The sequence below is a fragment of the Psittacula echo genome, assembly GCF_963264785.1.
Source record: "Psittacula echo genome assembly, chromosome: 6".
In the NCBI taxonomy this organism is placed as follows: domain Eukaryota; kingdom Metazoa; phylum Chordata; class Aves; order Psittaciformes; family Psittacidae; genus Psittacula; species Psittacula echo.
This window is the reverse complement of record NC_137743.1, coordinates 40156187-40177216: the sequence shown is the minus strand read 5'-3', so window position 1 is coordinate 40177216 and position 21030 is coordinate 40156187. Positions and strand designations below refer to the sequence as shown.

Genomic DNA, 21030 nt, shown 5'->3' with positions numbered 1-21030 from the left:
CTTGTTAACTGTTTAATACTTCCTAATTTTTCCTGCTTTCTGGTATATTTAGTTGGCATAAAAATGATGTGTGTTACCTCTATCAAGTGCAGTTGGGATTTTTTGGACTTAACTTTATTTGAACTCCCATGTTACCCTGCAGGTGTTGTACAAAGACGATCTGGGGACAGGAACCCCAACACCTGTCACTCCTGAGATTGAAAGAGTCAAACGCAATCAAGAGAACTTTAGCTCGGTATTTTTTTTAATTTGAAAAGCAGCATTTTCCCTTTTAATCTATTTGCAAATAATTTTAACACAAAGAAAACCCCAACCCTTCTTGTATTTCCCTGTAATCAATTTACACAAGAAAGAATACCTTGTTCCCCATGTTTTGACATTTTTTTTCCTCTGTAGTTGTTACTTTGTTTTGACTGGATCATCTTACTAATAATTTTTAGATTCCATTTTTCCATCTTCCTTTTTACTCTGAACATATTTATTTCTCTTTAATATCTGCTTTTCCTTTTGTTAATCATTTCAATCCTTGGTTGTTGGTTTTTTCCCCACCCTGGTTTTACTGCATATAAAAACTAAACTATTTATTGCCTGATACAAATCTGTGGACATGACCTCAGGATAACAGTGCTCTGATACATGCCAATGTAACCTGCGCTGATGTTTATGGAACGGGTAAATGAAATGGAATTGATGTCTTTATTCCTTCTGCATTGTATTTGATGCCGCCTTCTTTTCTGGAGTCTTTCATGTTGTTGCACAGAGAGAGTGGCCCAAATCTCCAGCTGCTGTAAACTGCTCTAGATATTTTGGGAGCACAGGTTTGCAGGGTAAAAAAAATGAATTAGTAACATTAGCCTGTTTGTCTGGGTGAGAAAAGTGACATGTATGATAGGAGAGCACTAGCAATTATGATTTCTAAGGTACTATTTTCACACATATACCTCTATTATGATCATGTCTCTGTATCCTTCCTGTAATAAGCAAGCTAGATTCTTTGATGATAAACTCTGGATGACGAGTACTGTTTCACTCAGGGAATGGATGACTCTTTGTTGAGGGGTGGGTGCATGTGTGTACAGAAAAGCTTCTAGGAAGGTGCACTATGACCTGGTTCTCCAATGGATCAAGTAGAGTCAGGAAAAGTTTCACCTCACTGCTGGGGAAGAGATGATAATATATTTCATTATAATTTATATAAGACTTCAATCTTTTAATTACTCACCAGTTTTAAATGTCCTCCTTGAGAAGCACTTCAGTCAGGAAGGTATTCTAGCATTCTACTAGAAGTCATACTGATGTATCAGTGTGTAACTCTGTCTTCAGAGTTTTAAACTAGTTTATGATTTTTATAGATTTTTTTAATCCCTGTATTTATTCTGGGCACCTCAGAAAAGCATCTCTCATGTTCCGCGTGTTCTCTCAGCAAAGAGAGTGGTACTGTGGTTTGCTTGTTCCTTTTTCTTTTTTTAATGCAGCTGTGTTGCCCTGCAGGTGTTGTACAAAGAGGATCTGGGGACAGGAACCCCAACACCTGTCACTCCTGAGATTGAAAGAGTCAAACGCAATCAAGAGAACTTTAGCTTGGTATTTTTTAATTTGAAAAGCAGAAAATTCCCTTTTAATCTATTTGCAAATACTTTTAACACACCAAAAAAAATATTTTTCATTCTCCTATAATCAACTTACACCAAAAATAATACCCTGGTCCCTTTCAGATCTTTTTTTCCTCCATAATTGTTACTTATATCTTTCTTGTTCCTCTTTTTTATTACATCCTCTTAATAACTTTAAATTCTACATTTCTTTTCAGTCTTGATTATCTTTGTAATTTTTTTCTTCTTAAAAAATACCCTGTTTTCCTTTTCTTAATCACAACAATCCTTACTTTTGTTTCGTGTGATGTGCTATTTTGGTTCTTTTCCCCTGAGTTTACTTACTTTCTATATGAGAACTAAATAGTTCTGTGCCCGATACAAATCCTTGTCTGTGACCTCAGTATAACCGTGCTCTAATACACACGCTAGTGTCACCTGCTGTGATGTTTATGGAATGAGTAAATGAAAGAGAATTGATTTCTTTGTTCGTTTTGTGTTGCATTTGATAATTTCTGCCTTTAGGGGGTCTTTATTGGTCTACTGTTACACAGATAGTTTTTCTATATAGCTCGTGAGAAGCAAAGGGAGAAGGTATTCTAGCTTCCGGCGAAAAGGCAGTGCAAGGTGTTAGTGTTTAGCTGTATAGTGTTGAAAAGCATTTTAATTTTTCTGTTTTATTCCAAGCTTTGGCTAGGAGCAACTTTGAAAAACATCCACTTGGTTTTCTCTCAAGCTGCGTGTTATTGTTGTTTGCTTGTTCCTCTTTTTGTTTTTTAATACAGCCGTGTTACCCCACAGGTGTTGTACAAAGAGGATCTGGGGACAGGAACCCCAATACCTGTCACTCCTGAGCTTGAGAGAGTCAAACGCAATCAAGAACACATTAGCTCGGTATTTTGTGGAGAAAAAGTAGTATTCCCTTTAACTCCACCTAAATGGAACTTTTTAACGTTTATTAAAAATGAACAATTCCACTCCTTACCTCCATTTAATCAACTCATAAAGCATCCTTTCTTCTTCCCTATACTATATTTTCCAATGTTACTGACTTACCACTTCTTCATATATGTGATTATTTACATTATCCTAAATATTTTTAACCATTTTGCTCCCTGTTCCAACTTTATTTTTCTTTTATATGTGGGGTTTTTTTCTTGTTTGTTTTCTTAAATCCCATAATTTTCCTTTTTTAACACTGTTATAGACAGAAGTGGGGGGGTGTCTGACTTTCTGGCAGGTTTCAGTGGTGGCTAAAAGCCCTCCTCCACCATGAAAATGTGTTTGATGTTAGAGGCTTTTGTGTTGGATTTGTGGCATCTGCTAGGATAAAACCATAGATCTTTTTGCCTCCAGACCCTCAAGGTGCAATCCAGCCTTCATTGCTTTCAGGGGTAGCTTTGGAGAGAGTTAGAACAGACTGAGCTACCACAGATTCAAATATTTGACTTCATGTTGGATGTAATTATTGAGTTGTGATTATGTTCTTGGATGCTTCTTGTTGCTACACAGGTGTTGTACAAAGAGAGCGTGGGGACTGGGACCCCCACTCCTATCACTCCAGAGATGGAGAGGGTCAAACGCAATCAAGAAATCTGTAGCTCGGTACTTTGCTAAGAAAAAAAAGTTCTCTTTAACTCTATTTAAAAGAACATTTTAACAGTTTTAATAAATGGATGCTGTAACGCTAGATCCAAAATAATGTTGGCCGTAGCTCTAAAGCAGCTTACAGAAGTGATTACTTCTTACTCACATCTTGTGTGGTTTACAGTGGTGACTTTAACTTGTTGAGAGTTTTTTTTTGTTTTCCAAGAGTGATTTTAAAGTCCTGTTCTAATCCTAAAATCACTTAACAAACTCCACTCATTTTCTCTGCAGTGCTGACATTCTTTTAAAAAGAAAAATTGTAATTTACATGTTCATAGAATCCTCAACCCCTCCATATGGTATTTTTGTGGTCTCGTTTATGCAGTACTTATACAAGTGTGTGTATTTATATACTTATATACATATATGATGATCTTATGTTAAAAAGCCTGTATGCCAAACCCTACTTATCTAGCAAAATACTGCTAAGTGCCTTCTTTAAAAATATATGCACTATGTAGGTCCTGAGAAAATAAGTACAAGAAAAAAATGCCTTGGGCTTGAATTTTTTCTATGGATAGCTTTTTATTTATTGTTGCTTTCTTTGGCTTCCTTCTTATGTCTCATAGGTGTTGTATAAAGAGAACATAGGGAAAGCAACCCCCACACCTGTCACTCCTGAAATGGAAAGAGTTAAACGCAATCAAGAAATCATTAGCTCGGTATTTTTAACAGGAAACCAGTTCCTAAGGATGTGAATGACGTGTTTAACATTGTAACTGCAGCATTTAGTAAGCTGTGCTTTCTAACTTTAGAAGACGAATCTGTCATGTAGCATAAACCTCCTACCTTCTGTGCTTACAAACAGGTGATACCTTCTTTTTAATCATGTCTTCTATTTAACACTGTCTGAAGCAGGATTTTACTAGAACTAGGTTTGCCTTTTTTTTTTTTTTTTGATGGATACAATCTCTGTGCAAATTTTTTTAACCCTTTCTTACTACACGTAGGCAGTGTTGATTCCATGCAGGGTCCACTTCCGCATTCAAGTGGATTAATGGCTAAGCTCCCATTGCTTCTTTTGGGAGAAACATTATGCCCCAAGCCTAATCCTTTCTAAGTGTAATGATTCAAAAGCCGTGTTGTATGTTGGTTTGGCCTTGTTTTAGTTTTTGAGTTTGAGTGGTTTTGGGGATTTTTTTGGTGATGGTACCTTTTAAATGACATTTGGACACTCCCTTGTATCCTGTAGGTTTTGTACAAAGAAAATGTGGGGAAAGTGACCCCAACACCAGTCACTCCAGAGATGGAGAGAGTGAAACGGAACCAAGAAATCATTAGCTCGGTACCTTAAAATAGATATATTTCTCTTTTTATCTTCATGCTTATATCTTAATAAAGTAACACGCTAACTATCTACTGGAGATTGATTCTAATTTAAAAAAAATAGGTATATTTCTTTCTGCCATTTAATTGCTCCTCTCTTAAAACAAAATTACTTTAGTGTTAACAGTTGATCCAGAAATTTAGGCCTTTTCTGCGATGCGGTTTATGTACCTGTGGGCTCTATCCAGACAATATTAGAAGCTTAGCAGCCTTTGTTGAAGATATTCAGGTTGATCTTTCTATGTGTAGTGTTTGAGCTTTCATTGGCTTTTCAGAGATATTTGACTTTAGCAAACACAGACTAACAGGAAACCAGTACTCCACCCTAAACCCCCCATGTCTTGGAGCCATGTGAGACTGCATTGCTCTGACATGTGACTTTGGATGCTTTGAACATAATGACACAAAAGGAACAAGGCTGTTACTGTTCTGGGTGGCTTATCAGCAACGGCTTTTAGGTGGCCTCGTGGCTGGGGGAGATATGTAGGTGTAATGGTGCAGCGATACCAGACACCCATCCTCAACACCCTTCTGTATTTGGCTGCCCAATGTAAGTGTGACAACAAGACTCCCCCCCAAAAGGTCACAGATTGCTTCAAATACAGGCAAAACATCAGATAAAGCATTTCTTCACTAGTTCTCTAGGTCTATGGGCAGCTTCCCCAAGTTGTTGTCACAGTTATAGCTGGATAGAGCCTGTCTTTGTTAACCAAAAATAACAAGCTTTCCTTTTACAGTTTATTTTTCTTACCCTTCTTTACAGCAGTAGATGTTTGCCTTTTGTGCAGTGCTGTGTATCATAATCAGTTGTGACTTTTTTGAAATTTGATAACAAAGTAATAATTTGTGTTCAAATTCTTTTGATTGGGGGTATGTGTGCTTGTGCAGGGTTAAGATACTGGATACATCTTCTGTATCCCACAGGTGTTGTACAAAGAAAACCTGGGGAGAGCAACCCCCACCCCTCTGACTCCAGAGATGGAGAGAGTCAAACGCAATCAAGAACACATTAGCTCGGTATTGCCTGGAAGACGTAAAAAAGAATATGATAGAGCACTTTTTTCTAAATAACTTAAGTCTGTGTGGTTTTAACCAACCCTCTAATTTTTTCCCTCAAACACAGAAAGTCACCTCTTAAAATTATAGTATTTAAACAATTTTTTTGTCAATTAACTTTTTAATACTGTTTTCCCTATGACCCTTTTTTTTTTTTCTGTCATAATGGATGGTGTTTACTCTAAACCCAGTAATGTCACAGCTTTTAATTTGTACATTTGTGACTTTGAATTACTTTGTGCTCTGTAGGTTGTATACAAAGAAGGCTTAGGGAAGGCAACCCCCACTCCGGTTACTCCAGAGATTGAGAGAGTCAAACGCAATCAAGAACACATTAGCTCGGTATTGAAAGAAGACAGACAACCACCTTATATTAAAAATAACCACTCTGAACAAAACCTCCCCTTCTAACTTAGCCTTATTTTCTCAGTTTTCTTTACTTTTGCCTATTTTTCCCTTTGGTTTTTACTTTTTGCTCTAGCAAATAACTTTTTTAGATGCTTTATTTCCCAAGATCTTTTCTATACCTGCAGTGATGAGTATGCTTAATCAGTAACACCATTTACAGAATGACCTATAACTTATTCCAGTCTGATTTGTGGACACCTTTTTGCACACTGTAGGTTTTGTACAAGGAACATTTGGCAAAAGGAACTCCAACACCAATGACTCCAGAGATGGAGAGAGCTAAACGCAATCAGGAAAACATCAGCTCGGTATGTTCTATTCAGTCAATACATGACAATATTTTTAAAAGTAACATTTCAATCCCTGAAGTCCTTACTCAGATTAACAGTGCAGATGTTAACATAACTACCCAGCTACCTAGTTTGGAAGTATGAAGTAACCATACTAAAATAAAATCCTTTAATGCTTGCTTTTTACTTTCTACAGCAGCTGAGCAAGTCTTTCTATGGGATTAGCTGCTTTAGCTTGGAGGGTATTTTTAAACAAAGTTGAATTTCAAATAATGTATGTTACTTTCAAGTCTTGCAAATATGTTCTGGTTTTACTGTCTTACACTGCATGGCATATAAAATGATTGCTCTTCAGTAACAGTATGCTATGTTAGATTGCTGATGTTCTGTATTAAAACATGACAAATCTGGAAATGGCCTTTAGGCCCTGTTTTACTAACCTGTTACTCCAGAGGCAAATCCTGAAATACTCCATTGTAAATGTTTATATTCATAGGATCATAGGATGGTTTGAGTTGGAAGGAACCTTAAAGACCATATAGTTCCAATCACCTGCCATGAGCAGGGACACCTTCCACTAGACCTGGTTGCTCAAAGCTCCATCCAACCTGGCCTTTAATTTTGTCATGGCTTGATAAATCCAGTAATAAAGTATCTGCAGATATGTAAAGAAGTATGATATGACTGTTGTAGCTCAAAAAAAAGAAACCCTACAAACCCAGTAAAAATTGTGGTATATCAGTGAAAAATGCAGGTCTAATTATGTTGTGTGTTCCACACTGATAACTTTACTGAAGCCAGTGAGGTGCAGGTCAAATATATGAAAATAGTACCTGGACCATTGTTACTGCATTATTACCTCTACCTGTTCTTACAAGGTTGAAAAGACTAGGCTCTTTTAATTGAAAAAAGGAATGTTTGGCATTCAAGGCCAGAGCTGTCCGTGTTTCATATAATCATGAAGAATAATTTTGTTTTGCATTCTAATATTATTCACCAGTACAGATCCTGCTGCTTTCCCCTGCCCCTTCTTTGCAAGGTTGCTTCAGTACGGCTCATTCCTCATGACACAGAAGTAGTTTGGTGCCTTGTTCTCACTTCCTTTTTCTCGTTTGGCAGGTTCTTTATTCAGACAGTTTCCGAAAACAAGTACAAGGCAAAGCTGCATATGTACTGGATACACCTGAGATGCGGCGGGTGCGAGAGACCCAGAAAAACATCTCTACAGTAAGACCATTTATAGATGTATTTCTAACTTGGCAAGTGACGTAAATAAAAACATAACCTTGTTGCTGAGACATTCTGGGGTTGGCAGCCTGAGCACAATGTACATATACCAAGCCTAATTACCCAAGTAGATTAAGTGCTAAAGAGTGACTGCAGGAGAGGGATGTTTGAGGTTAGGCTCTCTCATTGGTCCTGGATTGGAGAAAACAAAAGTTCTAAACAGCAGTGCACCTCTCTACTAGAAATTTACCTGGGGTGAGCAGGAATAAAAACTACTCATCTAAGCTACAGAGAACAGACACTTCATTTTAAATTGCAGGTGAAATACCATGAGGAGTTCGAGAAAAGCAAAGGTACTTTCACACCTGTAGTTACTGACCCCATTACAGAACGCGTGAAGAAGAACATGCAGGACTTCAGTGACATTAGCTACAGGGGCATCCAACGGCGAGTAGTGGAAATGGAGCAAAAGCGTGTGGACCAGGATCAAGAGACTCTCACAGGTAAGCAGAACCTAGGTTTTATAACAATTCAGGTACTTCATTTACACAAAACACAAGCTGACCTGGATGAGTTGTAGTATTTAAGATCAGCTGCATCAATTCAAACTTATCATTAGTTGGAGATGATGTTTTTATCAGTCCATTGCAAAAATAGCAGCTGTAAATTGTCTGTCATCTGCCTGTCCTATTCTGCCCAAATTTATAACATAATGCTGGATTTACATCTGTTACTTACGTTTTTAGTTTCCATCACCATGCATACTAGAGAAATACCTTACTGATGTGGATTAAGTAATAAATAAATTAAGACTAATCTGTGCTATAGGTTTGAGACTTATGATGACATATACTGCTTGCCCTTTTCTGATATGCTTTTAATTCTCTTTGGGACAGATGTGCTGCTCAAGTTCTGAAAGCTGCTTGAGCTACAGCATCTCCTCAGAAGATGCCCTTTTTTCTTGCAGGTCTTCGCGTGTGGCGCACTAATCCCGGGTCAGTCTTTGACTATGACCCAGCAGAAGACAATATTCAGTCCAGGAGCTTACATATGATCTCTGGTTTGTTCCACAGGCTGTAGTACTGTTTGTGCAAAATAGGTTTTGTACTTGTTCAAATCTAACCAACTAAAGCTGACAGCCCGGGGATGCTAAAGTACAGGTTCACGCTCCACCTGTGCAAGAACGCAAGTGTAGTGTCATGTGCTGACTTAGAGACAAGACTTCAAGTGTTATAGAGGGACACAGTTATTGTGAGAATTAATGGTAACTAGAGGAAAAATTGTCTATAACTCCTCCTCACCAGTATACATATACTTGTGCTATCTCCATAAATGCAGCTAACTGTTTAATATAGCTTATTTCTCAAAAAATATGTTAATCTTGTATGTAAGTGATCTAACACAGGCATGGAGAGGGCTGTTCGATCCACAGATAGCATGATACAGTGGCTTACCTGTATCGTGTGCTTCCTTTTTAAATAACTAAAAATACTGTTCCTCAGTTACCTTTTTTGTTTGTTTAAGCTCCTTTCTTGCTAATTATTTGAAGTGCATCCTGAATGATAGAAACCACAGTCTTGGGCATGGCTCAGCTCTGTCAACTGATAAGGAAGGCATGGGATAACTGAAATAAAAATTCTGGAAGTAGCTACCACTAAAGGGAAGGAGATGGGAGAAAAAAAAAACCCTGAATATTAACAGGGACATAACTGTGCCTTTCTGAGTAGAACTTCAGCATGTTGCCCATAGAAGACTTTTAGAATGGCAAATACCTCTGAGTAACCATAAAAATACCGTGATTAACTCACATGCTCTTTTCCATGAACTTTGTGAAATATACTAACCAATCCTGTGTTTGTAACCAGCATGTGTTTGGGCCTGTGCCAGTTTTGTACTCTAAGCACAACTTTGGCAACAACAGTGGAGAGCTTTAGGTATTTTTACAGAATATACATGTGTGTATATACAAAGTAACCTATATATATGTGTGTGTGTGCGTGCATGTACATATTTATATCTGCATGTATTTTTATGTGTGCATCTCCTTACAAAACGAAGATGTAAATTGGTTCTCCCTGCTTCCTCCTTGCAGTCCAAGCCCAGCGCCGAAGCCGGGAGCATTCCCGCTCTGCCAGTGCCTTGAGCCTCAGTGGTGGTGATGAGAAATCTGAACCCTTGGATGGTGTGGATCAACATTTATCCTCCTACAGCAGCGGGGGCCTCTTTGCCACTACAACAGGTAGGAAGAGAATAAACTTGCCACTTACTTACTGCCCTATGGCGACACATAGTATCCAGGCCATCTGGTGGGGAAATGCTGGACATGGGTTCATGTTGAGTAATTCCTTTAGCCAGGAAAAAGCAACTAAGTACACCTGCAAAATGTTGAGCTATGGAAACAACCAACAGCTGCAAAATTGTGTTTCAGATTTGACCCACCTAATGACCCACCCATGGTCTTTATTCAGAGCAACTCTGACCTTATTGCCAACTGTGTAATAAACAATACAAAATGTATTTTCCTTTTGTAGTGGGCTACAAGCACGCTAAAACCATAGAGTTACCCCAACAACGGTCATCGTCAGTTGCTACCCAGCAAACGACGGTATCATCCGTTCCCTCTCACCCATCTACTGCTGGGGTAAGTAACACTGTTCGGTTGTATTAAGACACACATTCCTGGCTTACTGCAGAAGTTCACACAAGTACTTACCAAAAATGCACAGCCCTGGAGCTCTTCAAGAGCTGATAGCATGTTCTCCACATCATGCTTCAGACCATGCTAATCCAAGACCAAGTTGGCCACATGCCTACTCACTGGCCCGAAGCTTGGCACAAACCCCAGTGAAGATGTGAAGTCATTGGAGTGGAATAGACCCTCCCCTGTTCTTAAACACTTTAAATTAACACTTCTTCCTACTCCTGAGATTGAGTCTTGGAATAGCTATATGATGAGGGGAATGGCATTGTCTCCCCACAAGATCTGCTGGGAGGCAACAACTTTAAAGTTGTGGCTGGAACTACCTGGAGCCAATACCTAATCAAATACACTACAAACATGTTGTTCAGCCTCAGTGCTGCCAAAACACACAGGCTGTAAGCCAAGGTACTGTGAGACTTGGGTAATTAAGGTATTTATTTAGCTATTGAGAAGAAATGTTTTGTGATCTGAAGACAGGAGATTTAGGCCAGGCAGATGCTGCCATCAGAAATACTGTTAAGAGTACTGAAGTAAGTTGAAGCATAACTTACCCTTAGCCTGCTTTTACATTTTCTCACCAACAATGTCCATCAGTGCTGACAACAGGGCTATAAACATATCTCCTTTTCTTGCCCCCTTTTCCCCTCCCTTTCTTACACCTGACAGAAGACCTACCGAGCCATGTATGACTATATGGCAGCTGATTCTGATGAGGTTTCCTTCAAAGATGGTGACACAATTGTAAACGTACAATCCATTGATGAAGGCTGGATGTATGGCACCGTCCAGAGAACAGGCAAGACTGGCATGCTGCCAGCCAACTATGTAGAAGCTGTCTAAACCCAACCATATCTTCCCATAAAGCGCATCAGCATGGCACAGACACACACGGACAAACCGGAAAGGGTTTGTAACGCTTTCCCCAAAGTGCCTTAATGTCTTCCATGTTGATAGCGCCTTATGAACTGTGTGGGGGAAAGAAGTAACTGCACAGCAAAATACTCTTGAAATATCCTTCCAAAACGTATTTGAAAATTACCTGTAAGCACACTACCAGGCATTGCTCAGGAGAACAGTATTTCTCCCAATGCCAAAAAACCCCACAACTGCATTTCTAAAATATTGCCTGGACCTTTCAAGCACCACATACCAACATGCATTTAACTATGGAAGAACACAGTCCAGCTCAGTGTCTCCAAAGTTTTCCACATGTACTTATGACTAAGATTACCAGATATTACTTTATTCATTCGCTATAAAGAGAGTATTTTCTTGGGCTATTCTAAAATGTTTGAATTTATTCACTTCTTTTCCATATAAGCAGTATTTAAGCTTAGTATCTCAAACCAACATTTATCTGGGGTTAGGGGGGAAACCAAACCCCAACCTGAAGGCCTCCCCTTCTGCTTGCTGAGCTCTTGTGCATGTGATTTTCATGCAACTGTTCTGGGGTCAAAAGCTGTTACTACTTGTAAAGTGGTGCCTAAATAAAGCTAACATTTCTGCAGTGTGCGTGCTTTATTCACTCATGCTGTAGAGTGGGAATCAGTCTCACAGCAAACTGGCTTTGTTCAGAAAACTACTAAGGGAAAGAACCCAGGAGGTGGTGGAGGATGCAACAGCCACAAGAAACTGAGGGTCTCTGGATGAAGCCAGACAAGTTGTATCATATCATACCTGAACACAACAGTTATTGGCTTCCTCTACTGAAGCAGTTGGTGCCAGCTGGTTGCCAAGAAAGAAGGAAGTAAGAAATCACTGTATACTGTGTCCAAGATAGACTAAAGATTAAGAACAGTTCAGCAGTAGAAGGAACTGCAACATGAACTCTGAGGAATTCAGAGTTCAAAGGGAATTCATGGCATGTCATGGTATACACAGCCAGCTTGAAAGGCAAATGTTCTTCCTCGATGTGGGATTCAGGATTGCCAGCGCTGAAGGGAGTTCGTTAGTTAAACAAAGATGTTTGTTAACACCCTTTCGAGATATGTTAGGAACATCCTTATCTATGCGCAGAGCACTGGGCACTAGAGTTGAACAAGCCTGAGGAGGCAGAGCTGGAACCAAAATAACATTTTCAAGAAAGCAAGAGAACCTGCCGACAACTTCTCTCTGGCACTGTTCATGACACAGCCCCAAGGCACCTCTTTGTCCCATTTGCTGTCTTCATGAGGTGCATGAGCACGGCAAAGAATATTGAGAGTTCTGATGACAAGACACTGCCAGGTCCGCAAGGACCTGCTCCTACCTTAAGGCAGCAGTTCAGCTCTCCCAGCTTGTGGATCTAAAGCAATGCTCAGGGAGGGCTAAACACAGCGAAGGGAAAAACCAACAAACCAAAACCACAATGCCATTAACAAGTTTGGGAACTATCTGCTCTTTTATTTGCCCATGTGTAAGTTCTAAAGCCAGCTGCGGCAATTCCTTTCAATAAACATTCATTTTGGTAGCTACAGAACACTATATACAAATTAGATTTCCAGAGTAAAAACCGAGAACTCTCTCTGAAGGTCTCTGAGAAGCAGCAATGCATTCCATGCAATTAAAACTCAACATCATAAATTATTAACCAACATTTGCTGTAAGTCTGTACACAATATACAAAGAGATCTTGTCAAATTTATCCATTTCCAAAGGAAAAAGTCTTCTCTACAGAAGGAGAACTGCTGCAAACAAAGAATATGGGAAAAGCCTGAGAAATTCTGCAAAGTCTTTTGCCTGTAAGGGCACATTTCATTATCAGCTTCTTAGTGTGATTCTTAGAAAAATACATGCAAAAATAGATGTCCCCTGGCTGTCAAATACCAGGCTCCTGGACTGTTGCTGGGGTATGGAATTAAGCACATCTTATCTCAATACAAAATGGTGTGCTGAGAGATTGCTGCTGTCTGTCAGGGTTTCAACAGCTTCAGAGGAAGCCAAGAGGGGCAGCAGGTGAGTGGAGCCATGAGATCAACCTCTTACCAAGTACCGCGAGTTCACAGCAGTAAGAACACTTCAGATTTGAAAAAATAACTTAACTACTCTGTTGGTTTGGTTTCACAGTCTTTGCTATTGCACAACTTTGTTGAGTTTTCTTTCAATACCTGAAAGAAATATGCATAGCAATACAATACAAATACTTCTAATAGGGAATAAGCAATCCCACAAATTACAACAACAACAAAAAAAAAAAAACAAAAAAAAAAACAAAAAAAAAAACCCTAAAAGGAAAACAAAACAAAAAAACCACCCCCCAAAAAAAGAAAATAAAAAGGAAAAAAAAACCCAACATGATATATTTTTCTGACTTAGGTGTTAAAAAATCTGTTATAGTACAAAATACACAGTTTAAGAAATAGTTCACCAGTAAGAGAAGGGTTTGGGCAAAACTATTGTAACAAAAACCTCCTTATTTAGGAATGGTAAGAAGCTAATCCGAACTTTCATGGGGTGGCGACTTCCAGCGAGACTGCAGATTCTTCATGATACAGTTTGTCATGCCAACAAGTTTTTCTTGCATCTCAAAAAGCTGGCTGCCTGAATAGCTGTGAAGGTCTTCAGTTCTCAGCTGAGCAGCAAGTGCATCAATCTGGCTCATCAGATCTGCTGGGGGCTGGTCACTGGTATTTACGACAATGGGTTCAATCAAATCTGAAAAGGAAGGACAGCAGGGCAGGGCAGTCTGCCTGTCTGCATTTAAACCTAGGCAGAGTTATGTTACAGCTTCTTTTGTACTAAATAACATATTCAAGCAGTCTATAAAGTATTTGTCCCACACAACAGCTTCTGACAGAGGCAGCCCTCAGGACTCCACGCTACCCTTCTTTACCCTTTGTACAATAAAAGTAAGGATAGATATGAAAGTATTTGATTCAGATACTGCCAGTGCCAGACAAGTTATCCCAAGGGCTAACTCTGAAATAGGGCAGCTGAGAAGTTACTGACCAGTTCTGTTTTCTAAGTAAACAAATGGTTCAGGTATCTTGTAGGAAGCACAAATGTGGGTTCCTCTGAGCTACCAGGCCAAACTCCAAAAATGCATGGGAGAATTCAAATGAAAAGCTAGGCAACCAAATCCAAACTGGGTATCCAGGGAATTAACCCCCTCCTCTTCCACCCCCTCCAGATGAGGCACCACTGAACTACCTCTGCTTCATCTTGCTTGTTTTTGTGCATGCCCAGAAGCCTAGCAGTTACTACACCATTAAACAGCTCAGGACAGAACATGCTGGGATTCAGAAACTTAAGTACTTAGACCCCCACCTAATTTGTTCTTTTCATGCTTATGCAAGCTTATTTAGGGAAAACCAGCATCCTTCCCTCAAAATATGTAACAGGCTTTAAAAAGCCATTGCCACAGTGTCTCATAAAGTGGCTACCTCAAACACTCATCTAAGGTGCTAATATCTGTAACAGTTAAAAAAAATCAAGTGTTCCCATCAGGAGAATGAAAGCAGCAATACAGCGGAAACACCCCAATCCTAAGCAAAACCCCGGCAATATGTACCTGTTGCAAGTTTTTCTTCATCTACAGAAAGAGATTTATCTTCTATGTTATTTATGGCCTTTTCTGTGTCTTCAAGCACTCCCATTTCCTCAAATCCTCGAGATTTTACCTGAAGAATTTTTGGGAAAGAACAAAAAATGCATTTTCAAGGAAAAAAAATAAGATGGTGGGGCATGTTTTAACCTCATAATAAATACAATCATTATTCCTGTTAATAATATTGTAGCCAAGTCTTCTGTACCTTGAATTTCCAGGTGACTGTGATGGGTAGAGGTTAACGCTTTAAAGTGCTATTTCTAATGGGGGAAAAAAGCCGGTTATTCCTCATGATGGATGCTAGCAGTTCATTAGGCCAGTACTGGCTTTTTGGGTACTAAAATAAAGCTTTACCTGTTGCTCGTGATAGCCTTTCAGAGCTCTTTTAACATTGGAAATTTTCGGAGAGCGGATGGGAAGAGTTTTGATTTCTGATGCTGTCAAAGTACTCAGATCACCCACTGTCTTTATGTTCTTTGCTCGAATAAGCTGCCCCAAGCCTCTGGCACTGCAGCAGGGGAGAAGGAAAAATGGATTATTATCTGGAATTCAAGTCCTTTCTGCCTGGCATGGTGGGGCAGAAAGGAATCTTATATGAATGCTGGTTCACATGCACGTAAGTGAAGGAAAACCTGAGATGCAAATGATGTTCTGGCTGCAGAAGCACACCCTTCTGCAGTTTATCCTACATCCATCAGTGACTAGCATTCTAAAGCCCACTCGCATTTAACAAGAGTGGAAAGAAAAGCAGCTGAACACACTAGCCACAGCCATTCTGAGCAACTCCTACTGCATGTCTATAGTTTGTCATGATAAGTTACCAAAATTCAAATTGGAACCCAAACTAGCTGAGCACCCAGCCTTTCTGCATTTGAAACATAGGGGTTTTTCCAAAATCTTGTTTCTCCTTCAGGATACAGAAAGCTCCAGCTGCTCTGCTGCAGACAATCACTAAGATCGGTCTGCTCTGTCATGTGAAGTGGAGAAAGCTCCTGGTGCTCCTGGGTGTGAGCTTTTCATATTCTTACAAAAAAGATGACTTGAATAATTCCAAAACAGTTAAGTCTCTCCCCTACAAAAACAACCTCTCTCCTTTAAAAAAAACCTGGCAAAAAGATGTCTCCAAGTTATCACATTTTGCATCAGAAAATCTGGCTTTGTAGGTTTGGTAAGAATTCTTTTTCTATTAAACTGTCATCTTCAAAAGCAACAATCCACTTACCATATGTTTGATGTAATCTGAGGTAAAATTACATCGACTGGTGCTTTGCAGCCAACTAAGGCAGGATACATGCATTCCATGGGGCCAGGCAGCAACTCCTTCGTCATTTCTGTGATCTTGAATAATACAGAAAAATTATTAAATTGACTATCACACAACTGAATATGGGAAAAAATAGAAGAATACATGAACCAAAGCACATCTTACTAAACACTTCTTTGAGCTCTTAAATTTAGGGTTACGAGATCCTGGGGACAGAAATCCTTTGGTTGGAGTGGTAATATGCTGGATAGAAAAAGAGGAAAAAATATCTCTCAGGATCGCAGGAATTCAGTTAATTGTAAGATTCTAGCTATCTAGGCCTCAGAGCACGCTTGTCTTCAGAGAGTAACAGAAAGAATCATGCTAAACCTTATATCAGCAAGGTTTCTTACCCATACTGATTCCCTGCTCTTACAATTGTAACGCACACTAACGCAACATTACCAATGACAAACAAGAACTATGAGTACTTGTGTTATACAGAAGTAACAGAATTTACCTTGGCCTGAATATTAGATAAAATTTTAAGACTTCGGGAAGATGGTGAAGAATGGGATCTAATGACAGGGCTTCTTCTATCTATGTCATCTGCCAGTCCTTCTTGATAAATTGGATTTGCAAAAGAGACTCGACGAATCTGTTTTTTAGAAAAGAGAAGTAGTTTTTATAGCGTGAACACAAACCACCACACTCTGGGGAAGCAAGTCTGAGGAGACAGAACAGTTCCATTTGAAATAAGTCATTAACGTTCTTGAATGACACAGATAGTGTTTCAGTGATGACAGGAAGTGTGGCTTTCTCACTGCTGAAAGGAGCAGCACATGCATTTTGCTAAGCTGCTCAAACCGTGGTGGCAAGACCCTGAATACAGCAGCTCTGCAGTGATGTGTCACACTGCAGCCCAGGCAGCAGCCCATACTTGGGCTCTGTTTTGAAAATAAAACTCCTCACCCTGAGCCCTGTGATGACACAAGCCTGTCAGGGCTTGCACATTCCAAAAAGAAATCTCTACGTCTTCAGTATAGCATCATTTACAACAAAAAATACAGTCAACAATTCAATGTATTTGAAACTCATTACACTCAGGTGCTGTTACATACCCTGATTATGAACCAAATGAATTGCAAGCATCACATCATGAATCACATCGTAGTACCTTATTAGGGGGTGACAGAGAATCATCATCTTGATTTCTTTTTACACCTCTCTTTAAAATACTTGTGGACGGAGAAGCTGAAGGAGACCACGTGCAGCGTGCTTGCACACCATTAGGGCTTTCATTAACTACCACTAAAGAATCATCATCTTCCGTCTTCTGAGGTGAATCCACAATGTTATTTTCTACTGCATCTCCTTTGTCCAAGACCATATTTTCAGGCACTGTAATTTCAGTTTCCTCTAATTCCTCCTTTATCTCTTTATCTTGATTAATACACATTTCTCCTACAGTAGTCTCATCTGCTTCTTTATCGCCCCAACTGCTTTCTTGCTCATTCATCTGTTTTTTCTCAGGCTTGCTAACAACAACTACTGCCTCAGGTATCTCCTCCAGCTGTTCATTCAGATGGGTTTCTTCCTCTTCTGTAGCTACTGGTTCTTCATTTTGATTCCCTGCAACCAGACTGCTTCCATCAAGCTCCTCTGGCACACACTTGGACAGACACTGTTCAGTTTGGCCATCCTTGTCAGCAGGTTCTTCTACTACAGGGTCAGTGATTTCACCTGCTACACATACTGGATTTTCTAGATCCACCTCCAGTACAGAGCTCTTTCCTTCCAGGTTATCCTCAGATGATCCCTCTCTGTCCAAGTTAAAGGCACTAGGTTCCTTAGGAGGATGCAGTGGAGTGCTCATTGCACAAGGTGCCATGGACAACCTCTTGTCCAAATCCGAATTACTGGACATCTCTGATGTATTGCCAGGTGTCTGAACTGGGGTGATTTGGGGCTCACTCGGTTCATGAGTGTTCTTATTTTTTAATTCAGTCAACGACATTACTTCTTGCTTTGACTTTTTATAACAGCAGCTACAGCTCTTTGGTTTTTTCAGCCTTTTGCTTCTTTTGTGGTGACACTCAGGTATTTGTGAAAAGGAAAGATCACCACCTGAAGCATTTGGTGTGGATACACATTCAGACAGAACGGTTGCATGACAGTCCTCTACAACTGTTTGCTTCACAATGTCTTTACCTTTCTCTACTGCTTTCAAATCTGGATCAGCTACACACAGGTTGGTGACCGACTCCATCAGTGTGTGCCTCTTGTTCTGTTCCACACTCCTGTTCTGCATATCAGATGAACCCGTCAAGCTGGCAGATCCCACAGCTTTGCTAGTATCTGCGGGAATCACTTGGGTCTTCGGGTCACATGGTTCAGATGTCAGTGCAGTATCTGTGCTCAGCTCCCCTCTGCTTGCTTCCAACAGATCCTTTGTTTCATTTCTTTGGGAAGACACCTCACAGCTATGGCTTCCTGGCTGTAGATCTTTTAATTTACCTTCAAGAAAATCACTTCTGTTTTTCACTTTGACAGATCTTTTCTTCCTCATGCTTTCTTCCTTGGCCTCAGAGCCATCAGACTCTGAATTTTCTATGCTGGAAAGCAATCCTTGTGAAGCTCTTCTTGTGTGGTATCGTGGGCGTTCCAACTTCTGACCTGCTGTACTTGAGCTACAGTCTTGACCTTCTGTGTCAGTCTTCAAGTTCTCTTCTGACCTCCTAGCACTCTTGTCCTCTTCCTCATCAGGGCCTGCTGAAGCAGGAGATTCCTCTGAGCTGCAGTCCTCTGCAGTTCTTTCAGGTAGGTTGCCTTCTTTACTCATATTTTCTGTAGCTTTCCCAGAAACTGCTTTCTGCTTTTGGGACAAATCATCTTTAGCCTGTGGCACCTTCTTTTGCCCAGATTTTTCATTGTCTTTACATCTGTCTCTCTTTTGGTGGCCATCTTCCTTATCTTGACTACCTGCTGTACCTTCTACAGTTTCTGACCGCCGTCTTGAAGAACGTCTTAGTGTTTTCTGACTAGAAGACACATGTGGAGCCTGACTGTCATCGCTTGTGACCTGGTCAGATGACACAGTCATCTCTGGGGGTGTATTTTCTTTAGAATCTGTATCTAATGCCTGGGTCTTTTCTGTTTCTGCTATCAGATCTTCAGCTCTTTTAATTTCTAGTTCTGTAGAATGGAGAACTTGGGACTGAGCAAGAAGACTGCGTTCCATGTCTTCTACTGCAGAAGACAGATTACTTTTTATACTTTTTGAAGCAAAAGACTCTTGTATGCTTTTCTCTTGTTCCGACCTGATTAATGACTTGGACTGCTTATTCCCTTGGTGATCCATTTTACTCTGTCTGCGAGTCAGCCTTCGTATTGCAGTAAATATTTGTTCAGTTTTTGTAGGCTTTTTATTTTCTTCTCCAGACTTTTCTGGTTTAGCACTAGTCTTTTCCTGTTTACCTGCCACAGAAGCACCTCCGGATGTCTCTGATACACCACTCAATGCTGAAAAGCTGAAGGGTCTGTTCTCTGAACTACCAAATTTCTCCAAAGTAGTAAAAGACTGTCGTCGGCTTGGAGGCTGTGGTGTTCCAGAAATTATGTCACTTGAAGTTGAACTGTTGCTGACATTTGAAGTGTTTTCATTCCCTGATAAGAGCTCCTTTGAAGCTGTTTCCACAGTACTTCCTTCTGATCCCTCTCCAGCTGATGGCTCCTCCAGAATCATCCCACTTGTCTCCCTTCTTGATTCTTCCCCACTGTTTAAAGTTGAGCTCCCTTCTGGGTGAGTAACAGCTGACTTGTTCACACCGGTAGCATTCTCAAGAGGATTATCTGATTTGTTGGTGCATTCTTCACTCTTTGCATTTTCTTCCTGTCCCAAAAATATAAACAGCACATATTCTAGTTCTGCTATGGATAAAATATTTAAAAAACTGCCCTGGTGGGATAGAAAACAACACAGCCAAAGGGGACTCCAAACCACCCTTCTTTCCAATTATTTTGTTATCTGTCCTTCAGTAGTTATGAAAGATAAAGACTGTGGTTTGTTGGTTTGTTTTTTTTTTTTTAAGCTATTTAATCCCAGAACATGAAGAGCTGCAAAACTGTAGGTTTTGCCAGATACTAACAAACTCACTAATCAAACAGGTTTTATGAAAATTCTGCTGTAGTTCACCTACTGTGTGTTTGGAACTATAGCTGCTTAAAGGCAACTCCTATCCTAATGGGGATTAATAGTATCACAGAATAGTCAGGGCTGGAAAGGACCTTAAGATCATCTAGTTCCAACCCCCCTGTGACTTACAATTTCCAAAATCTACTATTTAATCCCCTTGAGGTCCTTACAATTTCATGCAAAAGAAGTTCAAAAATGTGGAAACTTAGCAAAGCTGTTCAAAGCGTGGTCTGCTAAAGTAACACAGAAATTAACATTAAGACTTCTAACAGTGAAAACAGTTCTAAAAAAATCATTATGAATACCAAAACCCATCCACTAGGGAAAAAAGTGTTATGGAAGAGAAGGCAACAGTGCCGTGATTACTGAATCATAAGACATACGGCACCGGAGCAAGTCACAGTAAGTCTGTGCTGCAGCTCTGGGGTATTTCACCCCACTAAAACATTAGTCAGTGGTAGCACATAGACATGACTGACCATAAGTCCCTACAATACCTGTAGGTGTGTAACTTAAATACATGCACACTAAATCTAATTATATAAATCCTCACATTTTGAAATTAAGTCAAAATGCATAATGGTTGGCCCCTTCTGATTTAAATTATACAAAGCAGAACACAGCACAAAGAACCCTGATGACAGTACTGAATTCTCATCTGGTGATGAGAATGAAATACAAACCACTATCAGTGTATTACGCAGTCACAGAGCCTGTGTATCATTTGGGCATGGAAAAAATAGCGGATGCCGAAGAAAGAAAAGATATTCTTACATGTTAATCAATACAGAGAAAGGAAATGATTCCTGTGAGCTAATAC

The 21030-nt window shown here is 39.8% G+C and overlaps 2 protein-coding genes across 2 annotated transcripts in view; one reads left to right on the top strand and one right to left on the bottom strand.

The window, feature by feature from the left end:
• Positions 1–11087, top strand: part of NEB (nebulin) — a gene marked incomplete at both ends in the record, with an annotated part of 125402 nt that extends 114315 nt beyond the window's left edge. The window contains 14 exons of the mRNA XM_080621910.1: positions 143–235; positions 2394–2486; positions 3105–3197; positions 3809–3901; positions 4432–4524; positions 5490–5582; positions 5871–5963; positions 6245–6337; positions 7439–7546; positions 7866–8049; positions 8514–8606; positions 9639–9785; positions 10078–10187; positions 10914–11087. Of these exons, the coding sequence (XP_080478036.1) occupies positions 143–235; positions 2394–2486; positions 3105–3197; positions 3809–3901; positions 4432–4524; positions 5490–5582; positions 5871–5963; positions 6245–6337; positions 7439–7546; positions 7866–8049; positions 8514–8606; positions 9639–9785; positions 10078–10187; positions 10914–11087 (1560 nt within the window). The remainder of the gene's footprint in view (positions 1–142; positions 236–2393; positions 2487–3104; positions 3198–3808; positions 3902–4431; positions 4525–5489; positions 5583–5870; positions 5964–6244; positions 6338–7438; positions 7547–7865; positions 8050–8513; positions 8607–9638; positions 9786–10077; positions 10188–10913) is intronic.
• Positions 11088–12614: 1527 nt separating this feature from the next.
• Positions 12615–21030, bottom strand: part of RIF1 (replication timing regulatory factor 1) — a gene marked incomplete at its 5' end in the record, with an annotated part of 36115 nt that continues 27699 nt past the window's right edge. Inside the window, 7 exons of the mRNA XM_080621756.1 lie at positions 12615–13880; positions 14737–14845; positions 15127–15280; positions 15995–16110; positions 16202–16279; positions 16536–16673; positions 17193–19907. Coding sequence (XP_080477882.1) covers positions 13660–13880; positions 14737–14845; positions 15127–15280; positions 15995–16110; positions 16202–16279; positions 16536–16673; positions 17193–19907 — 3531 coding nt within the window. The 3' untranslated portion in view covers positions 12615–13659. The remainder of the gene's footprint in view (positions 13881–14736; positions 14846–15126; positions 15281–15994; positions 16111–16201; positions 16280–16535; positions 16674–17192; positions 19908–21030) is intronic.